Source organism: Neophocaena asiaeorientalis, unplaced genomic scaffold, assembly GCF_003031525.2.
Source record: "Neophocaena asiaeorientalis asiaeorientalis breed wild unplaced genomic scaffold, Neophocaena_asiaeorientalis_V1.1 scaffold540, whole genome shotgun sequence".
NCBI lineage: Eukaryota > Metazoa > Chordata > Mammalia > Artiodactyla > Phocoenidae > Neophocaena > Neophocaena asiaeorientalis.
In genome coordinates, this window is record NW_020172141.1 from 4091337 (window position 1) to 4116255 (window position 24919).

At 45.0% G+C, this 24919-nt stretch overlaps 2 protein-coding genes across 14 annotated transcripts in view; one reads left to right on the plus strand and one right to left on the minus strand.

Annotated features, from left to right (window-relative positions):
• NCOR1 (nuclear receptor corepressor 1) overlaps positions 1–6179 on the plus strand; it is a 141924-nt gene extending 135745 nt beyond the window's left edge. For all 11 annotated transcript variants that reach the window (XM_024753426.1, XM_024753421.1, XM_024753463.1 and 8 more), the window contains 4 exons: positions 2288–2341; positions 2785–3006; positions 5296–5475; positions 5628–6179. In XM_024753426.1, the coding sequence (XP_024609194.1) occupies positions 2288–2341; positions 2785–3006; positions 5296–5475; positions 5628–5827 (656 nt within the window). In that variant the 3' untranslated portion in view covers positions 5828–6179. The remainder of the gene's footprint in view (positions 1–2287; positions 2342–2784; positions 3007–5295; positions 5476–5627) is intronic.
• A 492-nt stretch (positions 6180–6671) lies between these two features.
• TTC19 (tetratricopeptide repeat domain 19) overlaps positions 6672–24919 on the minus strand; it is a 27045-nt gene continuing 8797 nt past the window's right edge. Inside the window, exons 7-10 of one of the 3 annotated variants that reach the window (XR_003004288.1) lie at positions 11971–12125; positions 10631–10793; positions 9520–10106; positions 6672–8453 (exon numbers count right to left, since the gene is read on the minus strand). Coding sequence is in view for 1 of the 3 variants with exons in the window: in XM_024753513.1 (XP_024609281.1) it covers positions 9973–10106; positions 10631–10793; positions 11971–12125 (452 nt within the window). In the remaining 2 variants the exon portion in view is untranslated. Of the gene's footprint in view, positions 8489–9349; positions 10107–10630; positions 10794–11970; positions 12126–24919 lie in introns of those variants that run through there. The other 2 variants (XR_003004287.1, XM_024753513.1) reach the window with 2 other exon arrangements.

Genomic DNA, 24919 nt, shown 5'->3' on the forward strand with positions numbered 1-24919 from the left:
CTTCTTGATAGGAAAATGCTATGTATGAATTGAAGAAGCCTACTTTATAGTTTTCTTCTCTCTTCTAATGTTTTCCATTGTCCTTAGGCAGGAGCCCGGTCATTCATTAATTCAATAATCATTTATCGAGCAGGGTGCTCTGTTGGGTGCTTTTAGAATGACAGATGGTCCCTACTCTGTGAAAATGTGTAACGAAACAAGTATCTAGCTTTAACAGAAGGTAAATTTTATTAATGTCGTAAGGCAAGTACTAACAAAATTTGCTTTAGTTTGGGATTTCTGATTGTGGAAAGGGACAATTAAGGGGTTGTACTAAGGAACCAGTGGGCTCGCGGGACCCCAGGCACGTTGGGTTCTCACCAGGAAGTAGAACTGAGAAATCCAAGCCCTGGGCAAGCAAGACAGCTTCAATTCACCTCAGGGCTCCCACCGAGGACATCGGTGCCTTTACTGTGCAAAAAACTTCATGCTTTAAAACTTACTTTATCTGATCTCTCTGCCGTTGACATTAGTGGCCCACTTCCCTCTTCCGGAAATACTTTCTCCTCTTGGCTTTCAGGGACTGCTTTCTCCTGTCCTTTTCTCTACTTCTTATGTGTCCCTAGAAGCTACGTCCTGCTGTGCCTGGCTCCTGGGTGCTGGTTTTCCAGTCTCTCCTCTTGCACCGTATTCTTGGAGGCGGTTCATCCACTCTGGTGGTTTGCACTACGTGCTGAAAACTCCCAGACTTGTACCTCGAGTTCAGCTTTTTCTCCTAAGCTCTTTGCTGCCCTCATTGCGTCTTGAACGTCTTACTGGCTCCTTAAATGTCTAAAATGACTCCCCATGCTGGCTCTCCACACACAGGCCTCTGTTCCTCCCCTCCGCCCCGCTCCACGGTTCCCTCGCGAGGCTCCGCAACTCGCTCTCCCTGGTGCTGTCCCGTCAGCCTCGACGGCTCCTGAGTGCCTGTCTGCCTTTCCGTCATTTCTGAGTAATTACCGTGTCCTCTCGTAAGTCTGCCCATCTGTCTTACACCAGGGGCCCTCAAGCGTCACTACCCATCACAGTCACCTGGAGGGCTTGTTAAAACACGTGCCTACTGGGCTGCAGGAATTTCAGAAACCGGCACTTTACGAAGCTCCCCAGGTGATTCTGACCTGATGGCCTCAGAGAGCACCCCGCTGACCTGTGAGCTCCACAGGTGGAGGAAGGGGTGCATTTTAAGTCCGGTACCTTAGTGTTATCGTCGGTTGAACAATATGGAATTGTCTTCATGTGACCGTTTTTTTTCATATGACCATTTTTGATCAATATGAAGGTGATTTTATTATTCAGCCAAATAATCGCTCAGTAAATATTTGTGAAATGAATGAGTCCTATTCCCCAGGTTTTGTGGTAACTACCAGGCTGGCCCTACCACCCTGTGCTGTTTCAAGTTCCATTCATCTACCATTTCCTGACCTGTACGTGAGGAGCCTGTATCGCATGGTCCCTGCTGTGCAGTCTTCCTGGAGCTTCCTCCTCCCACCCGGACAGTTTTCCCTGATCCCAGAAGTCAGCGTCTGGGCTCATATGCGCTCCCCATCTGCACGGACGGGCCCCCCTTCTGGGGTCTGCACGTTCTTCTCTGGGACACTGCTTGTTTATAGCCACCGACTTTACTTCCTACGTTCTTTCAAAGTCTCAGCATCGAGTTGGAAGATGTGATGAAAACACCGTTTATGTTCCCAAATTCCTTCTGTTTCTGGCACAGTGCTTTACAAGTAGCTCCCAGGTTGTCCCAGCTGTTGTCATTCAAACTGAGCAAATGACAAAGTGCACAGTTAGCAGGAATAAACAGAACCAATAGGCAGAATCTTTATCTCATCCTGGGATCAAAAAAATAGTTTCTAGGTAACCACAGCAGGGACACACACGGTCATGTTCATGCTGTTCACGGGGCGTCTTTCCCCCGGATCTAATCTCAAACTCGGATATTTGCAGGGTCTTCTTAGAGTCACCATCTCTTCCCCAGTGAGCCTGGGTTCCTGTTCTGAGGGCAGCTTTTCCCTCTGTGTGTTTTCTCCAGCACTGCAAAAGTTCCTTTCCTTCCCGGGCTATATTATTATAGTACTCCTCCTGTTCTGATTTCTTAAAAAAAAAAAATTTCTTTCACTTTATCTTCACTTAATCGGTGAAAAATAAAGTTGAGATCATGGAAAATAAGAAGGTTAATTTTACTGTAGGATGTTTTTTTGAGACTTTATCTCTTTCGATGTATGTGATTATCACATCTCAATTAACTTGAATGTTTGTTTAAATACAGCAGCTGCTCAGCCAGGAACTGAGATCTTTAACCTGCCAGCAGTCACCACCTCAGGTAAGATTCAAAAGACATTGTTTGCCAACAGGAAACTGGTACAGTAGCAGTCAGTCCAGCAAATAGGTGTCGAATACCGACTGCACACAGGAAACTGCTCCAGGAAAGCTCATCGTTTAGTCAGGGAGGGAGGGAGTCAATGGCGGTAAATAATGAGTTGAGATTCAGTGAGTACTCGTTGAAAAGATAAATGAAGAAAGAGTCAAAACTATTAAAGAGCTAAAAAGAGAAGAAAGCCATCCTCGAGTAACTCTCACACAAGTGGGTGCCTGATTTAACAAAGAAAAACACATTGCCTGTGAGCTACGCTCGCTGGCCTTAGCCGGCCTCCATGTGGGCTCTGTGTTGTGGGCACCTTCCCAGGTGCTGCGTGTCCTGGGGGGGCTCCTGTCTCCCGACCTGCCCTCGGAATCAGGCAGACTCGTCCTGCTCGTCTTTTGCAGGCTCCGTGAGCTCCCGAGGTCATTCCTTTGCTGACCCTGCCAGCAACCTCGGGCTGGAGGACATCATCCGGAAGGCGCTCATGGGGAGCTTTGAAGACAAAGTGGAGGACCACGGGGTCGCCATGCCCCAGCCCCTGGGGGGGGTGCCCGGTGGTGCCGGCACCTCGGTGGCAACCGGCGGTGAGGCCCGGAGAGAGGAAGGGGACCCGTCACCTCATTCAGGTAAAGGGCTCATTTCCATGCTCTTCTGCCGCCTTTCCCAAGAAAAAGCCAATTTATACCCCAAGTTCTAACGGATCACTAAGATTTCATTTATGTGCTCAGAGTCACCTCTGAAGGTTTTAGTTACTGAAACCAAGTCTCTTTTCTAACCTGCTCAGACATGTTAGTAATGTGAAATTTAAAAGGATGAAAATTTTTACCCAGAAAGTCACCCTTTTTGCATCTAGTCCTTATCCGTATCCATACATTGCAATTGCAATACGAGTGCAATTTCATATTCTGCTCTTGAATCAAAGTAACTTACTATTGTAATAAAAATGACAGGCTCAGTATAAAAGAATTTTAAGCCACAGAAAAGAGGGAAAAAACCCAGATCACATCGTCCAGAAAGCTAGTGGTGGTGTTTACATAAAAGGACAGCTTATTGCAATGAGATAATTGTATGCATCCTGTTAAAAGCAAGCACACAAGAACCAGGACTCTTCCTATATGTATATATAAGCTTTCTTCTTAATCCTTTATACCTTAAAAACTACCTGAAGGTCAGTAACATTTCAAGTTTAGTTTATTTTCCTGTTATGGTCAAACAGACGATCTCACTAAGGTTAAGAAAAAGATAAAGAGATTAGGGGTTTTATTTATTTATTTTTACATATATATGTTAATTTTAGGACAATATGAATTTACTTCCTGCTCTAAAATATGAGCCACTGTCTCCCATCTCTGCTCTAACCTTCCGATTTCTATTGATTTTAAGTGTGTTTTAAGGTTGTCGTATTGGTGACTCACAGTTACAGTTAGCCTGGTTACATGATCTTTCTGTTACAGCGCTTCTTTCTGGTAAGGTTTCACACCCCGTGTTCTCCGAGAGGCTGCTGTGTCCTGAGGTGCGTGCTCGACAGTGTCGTCTCGCTGCCTTTATGTTTGAGACGGCAGTTCGGCAGGTTATGATACTCAGCACGTACTTTTCTCAAAACATAGACACTGTTAGGCTTTTTTTCTGGCATTCGTTGTTGTATAAAAAATAAGACCAGATGTCTCCCCCACCACCACCTTTTTTTGGTGGTGACTCTCTGCCCAAAGAATCCTTTTTTTTTACCTCGATTTCAGTAAATTTATCCTGAGTGTTAGTGCCCCTCACCCTGTTGCTCACAGGAGGGTGTTGCCCCTTCAGGTTGATATCTGCATTCAGGGAAATGTTCTACCAACTGTTCCTCTTAGTTATTTTCTCTTTCTTTTGGGCCCTCCATTTCAGAAAGTTACCTTTTTGCTGGATAGTTTTTGATCTCTGTATCTGTTAACCTTCTCATTATTTTAGTCATCTTGATCTTTTTCTGTTGCTTTTACTGCGAGTCTCTCAAATTTTTCCTTTGCACTAATAATTCCCTTTCCCTCGTGTCTATTCTGACCCTTGCTGTTCTGTCTTTTGTTTCCTAAGCACTTTCGCCCCTTTCATTTTGGTTATCTATTCTTTGAGCTTTTCTTAAACTGGCTTCACGTATTCCGAAGTTTTCTCCAGTGTTTGGATCACGTTCCCTGCCCCCGCCGCCGCCCATTTCTTTATTATATTCTTTTCCTTATCACCAAGGATTTGCATTTCTTCTTTTTCCAGATAGTTGGAGGGGTCAAAGTTGCTTTCTGTTCCTTTTTTCTGTACCTCGAAGGACTGGGGTCAGGGTGAGACTGTTCTGCTAGGGCTGAGGAAAACATTTGCTGGTGACCTGGACTCTGATCTCTTCTGAGATCTTTTTCACGTTTTGTTCTAGAGCCCACTTGGGGCTTCCCTCTCCTGTGAACTCCTGCTGAGTTCATCAGCTGTACAGCCTGGAGCAGCAGAAAGGGCCACCTTGACTTGTCAGGCTCTGCTGAGGTCCAGTAGTGCCCTGAAGGGGCTTCTGTTCTACAGTTTTGTTCCTCCTCTGTAAACTGGTGGGGGAGGAGAAAGTGAAGATTTAAGATTTTTGTCAGCCAGCTTCCATTTCCTTAAGCAGTTTCTGTACTCCAAGGCCAAGAAAGAGATGACGTTCCAGAAATGCTAGCTCCTTGATTACACGTTTCTGAGTTTACGGCATGAGGACATACCCCGTTTTGACTTGAGCTGCTGTAGGTGAATTCTGGCTTTCTTTTAAATGTTACTTCTTTACTTCATTAGCACTAGGGTTTGGATTCTTCTTGCTACCACTTTGCTTCCTTCACTTAGCATTAGACAATCATCGGCATTTTGGTAGATTTTAAAGTTGAGAACATAAATTACTAAGTATCAGCAGTAATAATTTATTTCACTTTTAGGAGGAGTTTGCAAACCAAAGCTGATCAGCAAGTCAAACAGCAGGAAGTCGAAATCTCCTATCCCGGGGCAAGGCTACTTGGGAGCTGAGCGGCCCTCCTCAGCCTCCTCTGTGCACTCGGAAGGGGACTACCACAGGCAGACGCCAGGCTGGGCCTGGGAGGACAGGCCTTCCTCCACAGGTAAGGAGCTGCTGGGAGTCCGAAAGCAGCCGACGTCAGTGCCTTGGTTAGCGCTGCTTCGAACACCGCTTCCGTATTACAGCCTCGTTAGGGGCTTCCACCGTCCAGAACGGAAGCGGAGCGCGTATAACCTCACCCTCCTCCTCCCGCAGGCTCGACGCAGTTCCCCTACAACCCCCTGACCATGCGGATGCTCAGCAGCACGCCCCCTGCGCCCGTCGCCTGTGCGCCCGTCGCCTGTGCGCCCGCCTCTGCCAGCCCCGCCGCCCCTCACCAGCCGAGCAGGATCTGGGATCGGGAGCCGGCCCCGCTGCTCTCCGCGCAGTACGAGACGCTGTCCGACAGCGACTGACCTGCGGGAAGGGGTCCCGGGGCCCCCTGGGTGGGGGAGGGGCTCTAGTTTCTGGTGGTCTCAGTTTTAAGTGCAGGCCAAAAGCCTGCCCTCCTAGGACTTGTGCCCAGAGACTTTTCAGGAGAGCCTGGGCCACAGACGACGACGAAATGATGGAAGTTTATTTCAAGAGTCAAATGAGGGGAAAAGGCTGCCCTGATACAGGCAGTTCAGTGGATCATAATAATAGTTGGAGGGTTGGAATGTAGAGTTTTTAAAAAGTGGATAATTCCTGTTCTTACATCTGTTTGTAAAGAAAATCATAATGTCTTTAAATCACTCTTCTGTAAATAGATGACCTTTTTGCAGTGTTTCCCCTCGCTCTAGTATCTCGTGTACTTATATTCAAATCAGCGCATCAACTCTGGGGGTACTTTTTAAAAATCTCGTCTTTTTAACCTTTGCCTTCTAAACAACCTCATACAGCCCAGTTATACAATATTGGCTGTCACGGGCATTGTACTTTTATCCCATTTTGTTTCCTCCAAACTCAGATTCCCAGTGATGTTTAAAATCTTGTGATAAATGTTTAGATTTTTAACACAGACCCTGTCATAAAATCTGTACGTTAACGTATTAGGGTCAAAAGGAGAAACAAAATTCTGCCATACTGTAAATTTCCAGCGCAGGCTTTAATTTTTTTTTAAATTAGAAGCACTGAAAAAATAGTACTGCATGGGTATTGTTATAGTTCAGGTTTTAAGGTTTTAAAGGCTTATTTGAGGCGTACCTCACTGTTATGCACACTGGTGATTAACCACGCCCAAGCACTCCTCCTCTCCTGCATTTGATGCAGCCCAGCAAAGCTTCTGTTCTGAAATAAATCTGACCGCCCTGTCCACTAGCTACAGTAGAGTACTTGTGATGTGAGCCTTTCGCTGTCTCAGGTTTCAAAGGAAAAACTTACACTTTCCTTTAGTTGGATAGCTATTATTGGTTGAGAGTCAGTCAGAAGGTTACAATCTGTGCAGAACCTCAGTGTTTTAGGTTTGCTTTGTGCCGCATAGCCTGAGCTCTCGTGGGGAGCAGCCAGTCCTTCCCCCTTCGTGCCACCCTGTGCTTACTTTCACTTTGATTCCTTGTGGGCAAGAGTTTGTCAGATGTTTTTATTTCACTGAATCTCAAGAAGCAAATAACTTAAAAGACTGAATTTTAAACCCATTATGGTACTAGAGGATCAGTCTTACCCTTCAATAATAATTGCTTGTTGAATTAAAACATTTTTTTCATACAACTTTAACATAGCATTGAAGCATCCTTCCGTAGCACACGGATGCTAATGGTTTTGGGGGAATGCCACCGAGATAGAGGTCTCTCAGAAAGATAAAAACTAGCACTTTATAGACTCTTAAGTAGACCTGAGCTTTTAACCAAAAGTACTCAAGCCTCTAAAGACAGCAGGTGTCCGGCAACCACTAAGCACCTCCTTTGTAGGAGGGGACCTTGGTGTCTAGTCCCCTTTTTATAGATGTGGATGCAGGTTCAGTACGTTGCCCACACAGTTAAATAAGCAACGAAGACAGGGCCACAGACCGACACCTGTCTGAAGCGAAGGGAACTGCGCACCTGCGTATGCCTGAGGTCCTCCAAGTAAGCCTTAGATCAGGTGTAGTGGTCAGATCCCTACTACTCGGAAAGCTGGTACGACTTTATAAATACTTTAAACGTTTTAATGTGAATGAAAAACAGTAACTTAAGGTTTTTGCTTAAAGTTTTGTTTAGGTACTAGTAACATTTTAGATTTTAATTATTTGTCAACAGTCCCAAAGAGATGATGCTGGTATTTTTCTATGACTAGTTCTTGAGAACACGTCAGATCAGAGCCCTGTGCGTAACCTGTGCAGCTCCACTCAGGACCCAAAGGGGGCGGCTGTTGACCACTCACCCCTCCTCATCACAGTGCAAGTTGTTTTACTTCACCTGCCGTCACCTGGAGAAGAGATCCCGCAACGGGAGACAAAACCCACGGTCCCGCCTCGGTTCAGAACAAGGGCAGGACGCAGTGCTGGCCTGTGGAGCGGGCAGACCGTGTGGGAGGTGGAGGCCCGCCCGGCGTGACGTGACTTGGCCAAGTCAGCTGTGAGCCGAGGTGGGATGCTGCGGGCTGAGACCCCAGGGTTCTGGAGCTACAGCCTGCTGTGAACCGAGGTGGGATGCTGCGGGCTGAGACCCCAGGGTTCTGGAGCTACAGCCTGCTGTGAACCGAGGTGGGATGCTGCGGGCTGAGACCCCAGGGTTCTGGAGCTACAGCCTGGCAAGTGACTTTTTTTAGCACCCAGAACGAAGTTACAGTTCACAGAACTGTGACAGACAGCCAGTGTCCACCGCGTGTTCACGATGAGAAGATTCGTAGTGCTTGAATGTGGGTGTGCTGGGTGATTCTATCTTAAAATATCCATGCCCTGAAAGCTCCAGTGAGATAGTTCAAGTCTTTATACTACTGTGAACAGTTCACCTTTGGATTCAGCCCCGTCGGTGGCAGGCCAAGTCCTCCTCGTTTCGCTGCCTCAGTGCAGTGAACTGTAGTGACCGCGCCGCGTGCAGAGGAGCTTTCTGAAAACTCCCGCAGGTGTTCCGGGACCGGGAGCTGCATCGAGGAGGGTCAGAAATTCTCAGTTAAACCTAGAGCGAAAAACCTCCCTTTCAGTAACTCCCGCAACTGTGAGAAGGTAAAAAACGTTCTCAATGCAGAAGGTGAGTAGTCGACAGTTTTTTAAAGTAACTAATAAATGAAGACTGGTTGCACTGAAACTCAATGTGAGTTAAAGTTTCTCTCTCCAGAGTCAGACTTGAGTGATTAAAGGAATTAACTGGGTCGGAAAGTGGGACGATGGATACATCCGCAATGTTAAGGTGATAGTTTTAGTCTAATCCCTGTATTTTTACTTTTATGAACTCTTTAGTAAATTATTTTTTTATGAGAAACTCAAAGATTATGGAATACATACACTATTATTGCAGAGTGTCTAGTTTATTATGAAAGGATTCTCCCAGTATGTAAACAGGAACCCAACTGTCAGTTTATTTCCCTCCCTGCCCGCTGCCACCGCCACCAGCGTACCAGCAACAACAGGGTTCCTTCGTGGTACTTAGAAGAACCGCAAAACTGCTGGGGTGAAAACACCATCGGTGCCCGCTGTGTTGTGTACTTTACATATGCTGAGGCAGTGTGATAAAGCTCTCAGCACAGCGGCCTATCCAGGTAAGGTCATCCACCAAATGCATGCTCCCAGGGCTGAGAGAGACTCTGACTACACACGAGGATACTGAGACCCAAACTCCAAAAGCCTGAGCTCGGGTCCAGGGCACTGGTTCCTCTACAGCACCGGTGGGACACGTCAGAACAAGGCCCCACTCAGAGTCAGAGGGTTTGGGGACACCCATAACTGGGTGCAGAGGAGTGAATGCTCAGAGAGCAGGGATGCAGGGGGTCGTCATTCGTTGCCCTCCTTTTTTCACAGTTGTATATAACCAGATGATACATACAAAAACATACAGTTCGCTTTTATTTATAATCAAATGGGCACTATACTTTCAAGTGCCTAATTCCCACTTTAAAACTTCATGCTGCTGGCAAGCCAAGATACTACTTTTTTACGCATTAAATCCCACACTGGGCTTCAGGAGATAAATTATAAGAGAAAATAACTCACCGTCATCCCCCTTTGCCATGAGACTGGTAGCTCTGGTCTGCCAGGTGTTGATAAGAGAAGGCAGCAAATCAGTGGACAAAAATCTTATGGGAGAGACGCCTGGCTGAAATGCCAGACCCCACCCCAGAGGGAAACTGGCCCCTCTTAATCTAGAGTTATTCTCGGACCAGCATGGACAGCACCTAGCCAGCCGTCTGCTGCAACGGAAAGCATTAACCAACACCCGTCGCAGAAGCAAAGTCAGGTGTGGCAGGGTGGGGGGAGCTTTCTTCGCAAAGCAAACGCGGCAGTGCACACAGCGTGTACAGCTTGTCCTCCAGCGAGGCTAAGTTGAGGGGACTTGAGTATCAAGGACAGAGGATTTAAGCCATTGATCAGGGTGCCACTGGGACTGGAATGAGAGGTGTTACCATAAATTCACTACAACAGAAAGGGGTCCAGAGCTCGGCAAGGCTACGACAAAGGTCTCCTTTTTCTTGACAGCCCAGCCAGCTCTTCCCTGATGCGCTGCACAGAAACCTCATCTCTCTTCAGCTTTGCTCGCTTCAGTGCCTCCTGGTAGATCTCTTCTGCTTGTGCATATCGTTCTAAAGTAACCCGGAAAGAAGGAAGAATAAAGAAAATGTATGTTTCACCATGATTCTGAAAGAGATTTTGAAGAGAAAGCACAAGTGATGGGACAAGTCATGGCATGGGGCCTTGTTTCACCCCGTGACACCCGGGACCTCATGGAGCCCTTCACCCACGGTGGTTCGGGTGAGAGACCTGTCGTTGCAGGTTTCTGAGCAGAATGGCAGAGTACGCCCATCAAGCTGCCGTGCCCTGTCGCACGAGCTCCGTGAGAGAGAACGTTTAGAAACCCGTAAAGCACTGCAGAAATAAGGTCCCACTGCAAACATTTCCACCTCGATGTGCCTGATAGGCCAGCAAGGCAGGACTACCGGCGGGATGTGAGCTGGGCCCGACGGCGCCTCCCCTGCGTCTCCCCCCACTGGCCCGTCGGTTCAGGAACACCCTGTCCTCACTGCCCCCCTCAGCGCCACGCACAGGCTTCGGACCCACCGACACCCAGCCCTCCCGAGGCCGGCCAGCCCAGCCCCGCGCTCCGCACCTCTGTGCATCAGGACCGCAGCCAGGTTACTGAGCAGCACGTGGAGCTCAGGGTGCTCCACCTGTCTCGCCAGGTCTGACGCCCTCTGCGCGTGAGCACAGGCCTCATCGGAGCGGCCCTGCGCATCCAGGGTGGTGGCCAGGTCACTCAGCAGCACGATGGTCTACACACGGGAGGAAACACAGGCAGCTGCTGCTTGCGAACACCTCCACAGCTCGAGAGTCAACGTGGAGTCTGACGAACTGCTGTGGATACACCGAAGGGGTCGCCTTGCCTGGCAGTCCAGCAAAGGTCAGGGCGTCAGCAAGTCAGGTGCACTGATCACTCACACCGCACAGCATCAGTCTGACCCTCTGGAAAATGATACAAGCCTAGACACTAGGTAACAGGGTGAATATTACTTACGAAGCTAACTAATTATCAAAGGAGGAGCAGCAAATGAAAAACAACAGCAAGAAGAAGTGACGGGATCTGATCCCCTTCTAGTCGAGGTTCAGCACCCTTGAGAGCTGGCCTCGGGCCGAACTGCACTACGACGTCGCACCTACTTTCAAGAAGAGGAGACCCACCGCCGCTCCTGGGAAGTTCCCACCGAGTCTACAGAACGCTGGGGCACCAAGGGCGGCGGGCCTCACCTCCTCCCCTCCTGCACTTCAGGCCCGGTTCTAGTACCTCGTGATTCGAATTCCGTATCTGTCGTGGTCTTATTTCTCAGTGATATCCCGTGAAGGGGGTGCTCTAAACCCCCATTCCTGAAGATAATTCAGAGCCCAGTAACTTGCCCTGCTCATCTGCTCGCAGCCTTGGGACATGTTTAGTCCAGTTAGAACTTTCATGTCCTAGGTCGGGGGTTACCAAGCATTCACAAAGTGATCCATTTCTTATCTCTTAAGACAAAACAGATGATTTCAATTCAATGTGTTCACCGCTCTAACAGAAGGCTCTGCATGCTGTGCTTAAATTCTATGTCAGTGTTTTTAAATTTTGTTTAATGCGGTCCCACCGTCCTCTCCCCCCTACATTCCCCTGGCATTTTATGGGTGGGGCTCAGGAGAGGATCTGCGTGTGTTAGTTAACCTGTTCCTCGTAAGATTTTCACAGGATTCAGTACCTAAAATACCGTGCTGTGCAAACCAACCCTCACGTAAGCCCTGCTGGGCAGACCCAGTAACTCAACAGCAGCCTCAAATCCTTCTAGAAACAAGCAGTTGGGCGCAGGGGAGGGGTGGTCGGGCACAAGGAGGAGGATGTACCTGGGCCCCCTGCTGACTATCTGTCCCCATTTCGTATTTCTGGATTCTGAAAGTTTTGCTTACAGTCCTTCTGTTTTTCTCCCTTACCTGTGGGTGTCTTTCTCCTAGTATTTCTTCAGAAATCTGCAAAGCTTTTTCATACATCCTTTGTGCCTGTGATGGCTGCTTGGAGAACAGAAGGTAGCGGGCATAGGTGTCTAGGCACGCGCCCAAGAGGAGGTGGGTGTTGGCCTTCTCTTCCACTAGGAAGGAAATAAGAGCAGTGCTGGGATATAACCAGTACAGTACAGAAAATGACGCAGAGACGTGGCCAACCTGCGCTGATCATTTTTCTTATTACCAAGACTCACCTGATTGTTTCACATCACTAAAGAAGTACTCCTAACCTTGTACTTTGTTACACAAAGGTGACAATTCAGGTGGATTAGCATCTAAACTGGCTCCTGGACCCACCTGTGTGTGTTGGGGAAGGGGTGGGGCGTCTCCACACGAACAAGCAGTTGGTCACCAGCAGGGTATCTAAGAATCCAACTAAATTCTGACACCATCCACCCAGAGTCCACAGGCTAACCCCCTCCCCCGACTTCAGATGCAAGTCCGGGTTGTCACCTGTGCTTGTGAACAACTGGCTGTAAATCACAGGTTCCCCAGGACTCCCTCCCTCGGGTTCAATTTGTTAGCTAGAGTGGCTCACAGATTACTAGATCACCGGTTTATAAAAGGCTGTAACTCGGGAACAGCCAAATGGAAGAGGCACAGGGCAAGGTGTGTGGGAAGGGGCCAGGCGCCACTGCCCCAGCACCAGCCCAAATCCCATCCTTTGGGATGCTGATGCCGGCTTCATTACAGAGGCACAACTGATTCCATCACTGGCCACTGATTCACCTTCCAATCCCTCTCCCCTCCCTGGAGGTCAGGGCTGAGACTGAAGGTTCCAACCCTCTAATCACAAGGCTGGCTCCACCTGCAACCAGCCCGTCCTTAGGTGCCACCCAAGTCACCTCATTAACATAACAGAAGACACTTAAAATCACTCCCAACACTTAGGAAATTCCAAGGATTTGGGAAACTGTGAATAAAGACCAAATATTTTTTGTCATCTGAATGACCAAATACGTATTTCTTATAAAACACAATACTGCAATATCCAATTAAATGATGTCTGAGTCCACACTTGGTTTCAAATTTTAATCTAATAATATTTAGCAGAACCAGGTGAAAATAAACTCAAAGAAGAATAAGTTAACAACAAGAAAAAGTCTAGGGCCAATGAAAAAGTTTTCAGGTATGAAAACAGCACTACAGAAAGGAACCAGAGAACACTCAGAATCCTGAAATGGGAAGTCACAAGCCAAATTTAAAGAACAGCTAATCCATTTTTTGAAGAACAGTAAAAGGCTGCAGATACGGCACCTCCCAATACACCCAAGAACTGACCACACAACGTCTGAAAAAGAACAAACTTCAAACACCTAATGCCGTGTGAGAAGAACCAGAGAACAGACCTAGGGACCAGTAACTAAAAGCAACCTACACAAGTAAAGACTCAGGAGAGATGATACCAAAAAATGTGGAAATGGTGATGAACTACATCAAAGGAAATTTTGCAAACAGCTCAGCTGCAAGTAAATGTTTACACAAAGGACTTGAAACAAGAGGTTCCCTCAGATAATCTTCTGTAACACAATTATTAGACACCCAAATGAAAGGGTTCAGACGGGTTTCTTTACCAGCAAAGGTATTCACACCAAATACCTTTCCTTCCATATCATCAAAGTTTCAGAAAACTTACAAATGGGATAGAGAATTTAAAGACTATGTTACCAAGTAACAGTATGACCAATTACTGAAGAGACAGTTTACATAAAACAATGCAAATAAAAATACCTACTGAAATAATATCTGAAGGTAAAAGTGAAAAAAAAAATGTTTTTCTTCAGGTAGAAATCCAAAGTTATTACTTTGGCCTAGTTATATACAAAAGGTAATGATAATCATTTTCTTAAAATCAAATTAGGAGTAGTTTTAAATAGATCACCTTACAAATTTATTTTCAAAAAATATAGATGAAAATTATTTTTATAAATATAGAAAGCATATATAAGTTTATGGATAAATATAACCAATATAAAAAAGCAAAACGTAAGATGGCACCAAATAAATACCACATGTAAAGATACCATATTTCTCCATTAAAAGGAAATGTTGAAACGAAAAAATATATCTCACTATGAGCACTCTTTTTAGAATGCTGAGCAAAAGCTTATAAAATCAGCAGCAGTTTAAGATCCACACTATTGGGAGATAATGTAATGGACAAAGGTCCAGATAAAGACAGACAAACCACTGTGCTCTCTTCACTTACTAACAAAATAACAAAGGTCCAAGGAGATAAGCAATTTGTAACAGACTGAGAATATACAGATGCACTAAAATCCATGTTCTTGGAGAACATTTAAAAACAAAAATATTTACCAAAAAACAATGTATAAATTAATTATTCCAATTCTGGAAACTGTATGTTTCAAACGTGACTACTGAATCATATTTCTGGAATGTGTGTTAATAATTCTCTTTAGATATTTCTACATTAACAAAAGCATGCTCTTTTTACATTTTACAATTAGAAAATATGTTCAACACTATAACTCAAAAGTACAAGGATAAAGTGACAATTCTAGTAGAAAATTACCCCTCATATCTGTAATGGAAATTAAACTAGAATGGCAGAAAAGATAGTAAAGCTTTTTAGAAAGAATAACTGATGAGGTAAAATTTTAGCTGTAATATTTTGTCACTGTTAAGAAGAAAATACATTTTAAATTTGTAGCACATTCAAATCGTACTAACAAAAATATGAAGAAAATTTTTAAACAATATACTTCTCTAAAAATAGGACCAAGGGAGAAATAAAAAGACTCCATAATAAAACCTTTAGCACACTGCCAAGTTAAAAGTTCATACCTTTAGTAAAGTACCAAAAAGAGTTCCTCTTCTAACTAATAACAATTAAAACATGGTTCTTCGAAATATTAATATAAACACTGTTAGAAATTAGACAAGAACAAATCAGATAACCTAATAACAGCTGAGAAATAAATTGGGATCATTTATACAGAGCTTCCCCCAATGGATTACTGGAATCTGAAGGGAGGGAAGCATACTTATTTCTTCAAACTTTAGTTGTAAATAGTTCTTTTCCACAAATTATTCCTAGGAGAAAAAGATGAGCTACCTAAAATCAGTCTATGAAACAAACAAGATTCATCACAGAAATCTGTGCTCAAAATATAAGCAAACTGAATTCTCAAACGCACAAAGGATAAATGCACCAAGCAGTTTTTGCTCCAGGAATACCAAGAATGGCTCAATCTACTTAACGCATCAGTGTATCGAAGTAGGCTTGCATAAAGGCAGACTAAAAGGAGCTTGGTAAGTTACTGGAACAATTATATGCACCCAGAAAAACAGGAATAGGACCTCCCCATCAGTAAGAAAAAGAGCATTTCGAATTTAAGAAAACGTGAGCACAGGCATCTAGTTCCCCCACCCACCACCAATAATAATCTAGGAAAGTCTACAGGGTCTCTGAACCTAAAGGCATTTGCCACCCATGTTCAAGGAACATTCTAGAATTTCTGCTAAGCTGAATCTCTCATTACCTAACCGATGAGCCCATCGGCACTTCCTGAGACCACTAACGGCACCAGTGGAAGGAGTTTTTGGTTCCAGTGGCATGACTGATCATCGGAAAGCCCTTCTGGTTCAAATATTAGATAGATTATAACGAATATCCTTTTACACGCACAGCTAACTGAGTTCCCGAGAGAAGGAAATCCCAAGGCCAGAAATCAGAAATAAGCTAAAACCCAAAGTGGTATGCATGTGTGTTGATGCAGGAGAAGCCCAGTTCTGGTTGGTTCTGTGGGTGGCCTGAGTGTCTCTGAATCCAGAATTGGATTCTTCACCTTGTGTAGAACAGAGAACTAGATGTGAAGCCCCCTGCATAAAACCAGGATGTTCCCCAGAGGCTGCAAGAGAAGCCTGAATGGCCAAGCCGGGATCTAGAAGGGAACAATGACTGCACGGAAAGCTGTATCACAGGCCTGTGCACACGCAGTGTGATGTCTAAATCTATATCATCCATTTAGGCTCGGACCCGAGTGCCCGGAAGAAACGAACAAAACCAGCCTGGAGACTCATTTCTCGAACCCCGCTGAAGATGAATTTATAACCCCAAGTATGTAAGCATGAAGATAAGATGCATCAGAAATGGAAATGAGCAGACCATAAAAAGGAGGTCTTCCCCTCAAGATAACTGAGTGATCCCAGACTATAAACTAAGTAGGGCCAAATGCTGACTCAGACGTCAGGTATGCTCCACCTCGGGGGCCTTGCACCGGCCCCTCCCCTGCCTGTAACTTGCCTCCCTCAGCGATGACCACTTGGCTTACTCCCTCCCATGCTCCAGGCTTCTTAGCAGTTGGGCCTTTCCCGACCCCTCTATAAAATACTGTACTGCCCCACGTCTCCCCTAAATACATATTTCCTCATAAACTTATCTGTGTAGCCCTTTATCATCTTTGGATATGTTATTAAGTTAGTGGATTGTCTTTATTGTGTGTTTCCTTCACTAGAAATTGAGGAGGTGTCCTTCAGGCTTTATTTACAGCTGTACCTCAGTGCCTAGTAATACGCTGGCATGTCACAGGCATTCAATCAGTTCGTTCTTGACTGACTGGTTGAATGAATGAACATATATAAAAAGAAATGACTAGAAACATGAAGGTACTGAACTAAATATGGAAGATACAATAAAACTAAAAGTTTTAATTACAGAAGTAACAACACAACACTGCATATATCTATGAAAGTTCAGTACAGAGATGTCATTACAAACCAGTGAGAATCGGATGCGCTAATAAAACAGTCCTGAGCTAAAATCCGTGCTTGAGGGAAGAATCATATCATTACCTCACACCATATTAAAAAATAAATTCCACGTAATTGAAGACTAAATGTAAAAAAGCCAAATATTTAGAAGACACTATCTTTCTGACCTTAGAAGAGTGAAGGATTTTTATTAAACAAGACTCAGAAAACACAAACTATAAAGGAAAATAACAAAAGATTCTATTACATTCAGTAGAATTAATCAATCTCTGTCAAATGCCCTAAAGTGCAAAGACAAGGTCACAAAGAGATAATGTAACCAACAAAATAGATGCTCAAAAAAAGATGCTCAAAGACATTAAGCTGAGAACTCTTTACAAATCATTCAGAAAGACAACCCTTCCAAAAAATAAGCAAAGGGGATAGAGAGACAGTTTTCAGAACAGGAAATCTGAATGGCCAATAAATACATGAAAAGATGTTCTGTATCTCACTAGTAATCAGAGAAACATGCACTGAAGCCACAATGACACTCCATCAGATCCACCAGATCATCCAAAAATTTAAGTCCAATAATAACAAAGATATAGAGCAACAAGAATGCTAACACACTGCCACTGAAAATGTAAACCAGTAAAAGCACTGATCAGCGATTTGGTAATGTCTAGTATTTGCACCCCAGCAATTCCACTCCTAGGTGTACCCCTAGGGAACATCCTGCAGTGTGCAGAGACACAGGTCCAAGCATTATTTTCTACAGCAAAACAGGTAGAACCTACATGTCCATCAACAGAAGAAGTGAGTACATGCCCACAATGGGGTGTCAGGGCCACCCCTAGCTGTATCCCTCCTTTCCAGGATGGAAAGAAAGCACAACCTCACCCCACACCCCCACCCCAGGGATTAAGTAAAGAAAGTCATCCCTTCTGGACAGACAGACAGCATGGCAAGCGAACAGGGCCTTTATGTCAAAAAACCCTGATGCTTTAAGTATCAATGTGGATCAATCTCTGCAATATGACAAGTGAAAAATAAACTGCAGAAACAATTGTACAGTATGATGCCATTCATAAAAAGTTTAAAAACAGGGCTTCCCTCACTGGTGGCGCAGTGGTTGAGAGTCCGCCTGCCGATGCAGGGGACGCGGGTTCGTGCCCCGGTCCGGGAAGATCCCACATGCCGCGGAGCGGCTGGGCCCGTGAGCCATGGCCGCTGAGCCTGCGCGTCGGGAGCCTGTGCTCCGCAACGGGGGAGGCCACAACAGTGAGAGGCCCGTGTACCGCAAAAAAAAAAAAAAAAAAGTTTAAAAACAATAAACATATTGTTTATTGATGTATACAAGTGTAATAAACAGGCATAAGAATGATAAAGACCAAAACCAAGCAAACAGATGGTTTACCTGCTAGTTACATCAAGCAGGAGTACACAGGGGTTTAAACTCCCCCCTCCCCGCCCCAATCATCACCTGAAGCACATATGGTAAAATACTCAGACGTGACAAAGCTATGGGGAACGTGTGCAGGTGTTTGTTAAAGTCTCCACTCTTTATTTTTGCTTGAAATCTTAAACAAAACAAAACAAAAAAAACGCACCAGAAGAAGAAAAGGACAGAACTGACTTTTCTGAATAAGTCAATAATATGGAATACACACTGGAAAAATTCCCAAAATACAGACAAGAACCTGAGAGGAGAGAGTAAATTTATACTACAGAACACAGAAGAAAGAGTCCAACATACAGGTAAACAACACTCCTGAATAAAAAACCACAGCAAGGAAGAACGGTAGCAATAATCAAAGGTGCACTGCAGAAGCTCAAGAGAACTGGATCTTAAAATGAAGGGTCACCACAGACCAGGCAAATTCATAGAGACCAACCCCCTAACCTTATGCTAAAGAGCTTCTGACACCTACAGAGTAACCAGGCAGGAGAAAACAGGTTATTTACAAAAGAAGGCAGGGCTTCCCTGGTGGTGCAGTGGTTAAGAATCCACCTGCCAGTGCAGGGGACATGGGTTTGAGCCCTGGGCCGGGAAGATCCCACATGCCACAGAGCAACCAAGCCCATGCGCCACAACTACTGAGCCCGCGCTCTAGAGCCCGCGAGCCACAACTACTGAGCCCACGTGCCACAACTACTGAGCCTGCAAGCCACAGCTGAGCCCGCATACCACTGCTACTGAATCCCACGCGCCTAGAGCCTCTGCTCTGCAACAAGAGAAACCAAGACAATGAGAAGCCCGTGCACCACAACGAAGAACAGCCCCTGCTCGCGGCAACTAGAGAAAGCCTGTGTGCAGCAACGAAGACTCAACACAGCCAAAAATAAATAAATTTATATATATACAAAAGAGAAGGCAAATACGTTGGCCTCAGAATTCTCTGCAAAAAGTCCCACTAGAGGGGCTTCCCTGGTGGCGCAGTGGTTGAGAGTCTGCCTGCCGATGCGGGGGACACAGGTTCGTGCCCCGGTCTGGGAGGATCCCACATGCCGCAGAGCGGCTGGGCCCGTGAGCCGTGGCCACTGAGCCTGCGCGTCCAGAGCCTGTGCTCCGCAACAGGAGAGGCCGCAGCAGTGAGAGGTCCGCGTACCGCAAAAAAAAAACCAACCAACCAACCAACCAAAGTCCCACTAGATCTAAAATTCCAGATCACAGAGAAAAAACAAGTGGGGAGAGGTAGGAGAATGTTAAATCGTAGTCACCTCATCTTACAGAAGAAACTGAAAAGAGAATTTTTTTTCTGAGTCAAATATGTCTTTTAGAAATTTTTAGGTTACCCTTTAATAGAACTGGAGACCATAGATGTACCTTCCTTTCAAAATATAAATGGAGGTTTAGTGAGAAAACCGTCCCTATAAGACGGACTTGAAGGGACTTCCCTGGTGGCGCAGTGGTTAAGAATCCTCCTGCCAATGCAGAGGACATGGGCTCGAGCCCTGGTCCAGGAAGATCCCACATGCCGTGGAGCAACTAAGCCCATCCACCACAACTACTGAGCCTGTGCTCTAGAGCCTGTGTGCCATAACTACTGAGCCTGTGTGCTGCAACTACTGAAGCCCACGCGCCTAGAGCCCATGCTCTGCGACGAGAAGCCACTGCAATGAGAAGCCTGCGCACCGCAACAGAGTAGCCCCCACTCGCCGCAACTAGAGAAAGCCCATGCACAGCAACGAAGACCCAAACGCGGCCAAAAATAAATAAATTTATTTTTTAAAAAAAGAGGGACTTGAAAATATAAGAAATAACAAAAATGGAAAGCTTTTAATAAAAAATTAGACCAAATATCACTTTCAATTCTAACTTTAAATAGGCTTTAAGATTCTCTACCACAAGACAACAATACTCAGATTAGGTTAAAAAAAATCCAAACACAGCCTTCTACAAAACACATACTGAAAACAAAATTACTCAGAAAGTTTAAGAGTAAGATACAGTCAACAATGTAAAACTAAAGTTTGTGACAAATACCTTAAGTAGGAAAAAAAGAATCACTTTTCTGATGAAAGGATAATTCACAATGAAGATATATATATCTGGGGCTCTAAACAGCATAGAAATATGTATAAAGAAAAAACTCACAAAAACCAAAGTTCTGTCTAGAACTAGACAGAAACAGAAGACCTGAACGGCACTGTAAACCAACTAGACCTGACAGATGTCTACAGAGCACGTCTCCCAGCGGCTAAGGGACATACTCTTCTCAAATGTATATGCAGCAATCCCCGGAACAAGCCACGGACCAGGCCATGAAACAAGTCTCGGTAAAAGGTAAAAGGACTGAAATCATACAAAGCATGTTCTTTGACCATAATGGAATGAACTTAAAGATCAACAACAGAAGGAAATTTTGGAAATTCACAAATATATGGAAATTAATCAACACACTCCAAAATATCCAAAAGATCAGAGAAGAAATCACAGGAAAAATTTTAAAATATTTTGAGATACATGAAAATAAAAACACAACATACCAAAATTTATGGGATGCAGCTAACACAGTAGAGGGAAATGTATAGCTTGTAAATGCCTACATTAGGAAAGATCTTGAATCAACAACCTAATCTTCTACCTAAGAAACTAGAAAAAGAGCAAAAGAAACCCCACAGCAAGCAGGAGAGACACAGAAGATCAGAGTGGAAATAAGGGAGGTAGAAAACAACAAAAAAATTAGAGAAAATGAAACCAAAAGGTGGCTCTTTGACACGGTCAACAAAATTGACAAAAAACAGGAGAAACTATGAATAAAAGAGTCAGGGAGGCCCTTCATAATTAAGAGTGGTAAACACAGAGGAGATAAACCATTTAATAAACTAGGTTAGCATATGCTCCACATTCCAGCAGACTCCTTCAAAGTCCTCAGTGAGTCCCAGTCTCAATCCTAGAGCATGTAATCCCCATAACAACACTGTAAGGCACATTCTGTTTTTTTATTGTATGGATGAGGAAACTGAGGAGGGGACAAGTAACTTGTCTAGTCCCACTGCTGTTCTAAGTGGAAGAGCCAGAATTCCAACCAGGTGCCAGACTTCAGGCACTGCTGAAACCAAATATGCCACCAGAAATACTTCAACTCTCCAGGAGTGTTTTACTTAAACTATGAAAATGAATGAAACTCTCATCTCAAGGAGAGGAGAAAGGCATCAGGGGGAAAACTCTCTTAAAAAAAGGAAATAAATCCACAAAATTAAAAACTGGGAAAGGAATATGATCCTGAATACGTAACAGAATATTGTTAAGTTATGCTTTACAAATAGAATTCCTAAGTAAGTTTCTTCCAGGAAAATACAGGTCTCCAAAATTCTTTCACCCACCCATTCACTTATTCAACAGGTATTTATTTAAGCTGTGGTCTTGGCACTGTCCTAGGTACTGAAATCAACTCAAGAAAATGGAAGAAACTTAAATGTATAAGTAACGGAAGAAAGAACAAAAGCTGCCAGAGAATCAACTCTAAAGGAGATCTGAGCCATGTGGTTTCGTAGATCCTACAACTTCCAAGGACTAGATCACTCCATGTAATACCCCACACCTATTCCAGAAAACACAGAAAGCATGCCAGTTCATTTTATCACATTAATACAATCATGTGATGAGAAGCTCAAGAAACACACTATGGATCTCACAAAACAAAATAAATGTGGAAGTCTAAATAAAACATGAGCATCAACTATTACCCAGCAGCACACTGAGCAATTAACCAGTTACCGGCGAGCCTGACGTGCTCCACACGTAATAATACATCTGCTCACACGGTCTTGCACCAAATCAGATACAAGACAAAGTTGTCCAGCACCGCTATTACTTAATGTTCTGAGGTTATGGCCAATGAACTACATTTAGTAAGGGGAGGGAGCAGGGACACAGAAGTACAACTATCTGAAAAAAGACAATTATCATGACCTCCCAAATCTCTAATTATGTATCTGGAAATAGTGTGAACATCAACTCAAAAGCAAATAGTTTAGTAAGGTGTCCATTTAGAATCAAATGTAACAAAACAGCTGTCAGATCTACCTGAAAAGGTCTGTAAGGAGAAGCAGACCACGTCCCTGAATGGGAAGACGGCGGCGTGATGAGAGCAGAGCTGCCGCTGGTCTCAGCCACTTTCCTCACGTGATTCAAGCAGACGGGGTTCCGAACCTCTGTTAGGAATGGATCCTGATCAGTTTTAGCCCATCATGCTAATGCCACTTCTCTTGCCAAGGACTGGGTTAGAAATGCCACGTAACCCAATCTGGCCAGCAGGAAGCAAGCATAAATCTAGGTGGGGACTTCTAGGAAAAATTACCTTGATTCTAAGAGAAACATGCAAGAAGTGGACACTGTCATTTCTGGATGAGATTCCTGGGATCTGACGGTCACTTTTCAACCACAAGGAAAGTGTGAAGTGAAAGCCAGCACACTGAGAGTGTCAGTGAGGATGGATGGGGAGACCACATCCCTCAGGACCTCCGTGAGCCATAAAGCCCCGCCCCCTTTCACTAAACCGCCAGTCGCATGACATAACAGTGTCCTCACGGCTACACTTAATTTAGTTGAAATTTTTTGCTATTTGTAGTCAAATGCTAACTTATTCCGAAGGCAACCTCCCCAAACTAATTTATAAACATAACACAAATCTAACAATTCATTCTCAAAGCACTTTGGGGAGCGAACAAAAAGATCTAAAATTCACATGAAAAATATCTAAAATTCATATGGAAATTGAGTGAAAACCAAATGGGAAAAAATTTTGCAAAAGAAGTACGTGTGAGACCAGCATCACCATGTAACTCAAATGATATCACCTAATTCAGACAACATATACTGTTACGAGTCATCAGATGAATAAATCAGAATGGAAAACCTTAAAAGGGACCCAAGTATATATTAATTAACATAAGCACATAATGATGATAGATTACTATCTTTAAGAAAGCAGTTACCAGGGACTTCCCCGGTGGTGCAGTGGTTAAGAACCCGCCTGCCAATGTAGGGGACACGGGTTCGAGCCCTGGTCCGGGAAGATCCCACATGCCACAGAGCAACTAAGCCCGTGCGCCACAACTACTGAGCCTGCGCTCTAGAGCCCGCGAGCCACAGCTACTGAAGCCCGTGTGCCTAGAGCCCGTGCTCCGCAACAAGAGAAGCCACCGCAATGAGAATCCTGCACACCACAACGAAGAGTAGCCCCCGCTCGCCGCAACTAGAGAAAGCCCACGTGCAGCAACGAAGACCCAATGCAGCCAAAAATAAATAAATAAATTTATAAAAAAAAAAGAGAGCCAATTTTTAAAAAATCAGGTTACAGAGAAGGCATGTACAGTGTGACTCCTCATTTGCTTATTAAAATGTAAATAGCTAGAGGAAAACAAGCCTAGAAAGACATACACCAAAATACAGGAATTCTTTTTTTTTTTTTTTTTTGCGGTACGCGGGCCTCTCACTATTGTGGCCTCTCCCGTTGCGGAGCACAGGCTCCGGACACGCAGGCTCAGCGGCCATGGCTCACGGGCCCAGCCGCTCCGTGGCATGTGGGATCTTCCCGGACCGGGGCGCGAACCTGTGTCCCCTGCATCGGCAGGCGGACTCTCAACCACTGCGCCACCAGGGAAGCCCTAAGCAGGAGTTCTTAATACAATTATAAGTGATCTTTATTTTCTTCTTAATGTTGTCTGAAATTTTCAACACCCTTGTATTGCTTTTGGAGTCAGAAAAGACTGCTTATACTCTAAAGCAACTGTCTACAGTCAATGTATAAATGAAACATAGCAAGGATGTGGATAGTTCAAAAGTGACTTATTTGACAGCTAGAACTTGTTTTTACATCTTTTGTGAATTTCTTCAAAGCACTTCCATACTGCACTGACATCTGTCAGTGTTTGCTGGGCCTTTTGCCCTTTCGCTCAGCAATTATTACTGAGCCTCTATTATGTAGCAGGCACTACTCTAGGTCCTAGGGATTTAGCAGTGAACAAAACAGATGAAGGCTCTTTCCCTCTTTGATAGGGAAGACAGACACTAAAAACGCTTGAACAAAAATGAACTTTAGTAGCGATACAAGCACACAACACACACACACCTACTTCCCAGGGTGACAAAGCAGAGGAGGAGAGAGGTTCAGAATGCGCACAGGTGGGAAGACTGGCTGGCAGGCTGGCCTCCTGAGCAGAGGCCTGGGTGAAGGCCACTGGCCATGGAGACAAGAGCAGGCACGGGGCCCCGAGGCGGCACTGAGCTGGGAACGTACGACAGCGAGAAAAGAGCCGGGTGGCGAAGGTGGAAGGATGGTGTCAAACAGGTGGGGGGGGGTGGGGGGGGCAGTAAATCCTCTGAGGGAATGAAGGGAAGCACGACAAGCTGTGGGGAGATGATTACAGGAGTCCAGGCAAGAAGCAATGACAGCCTGGACCAGAGCGGTAGGGCAAGAGGCTGAGACGGCTGTGATGTGGATGCATTTTTTTTTTTTGCTGTGCGCGGGCCTCTCACTGTTGTGGCCTCTCCCGTTGCGGAGCACAGGCTCCGGACGCACAAGCCCAGCGGCCATGGCTCATGGGCCCAGCCGCTCCGCGGCACGTGGGATCCTCCCGGACCGTGGCACGAACCCGTGTCCCCTGCATCGGCAGGGGGGGGCTCCACCACCCCCCCACCCCCGGAGCCCGC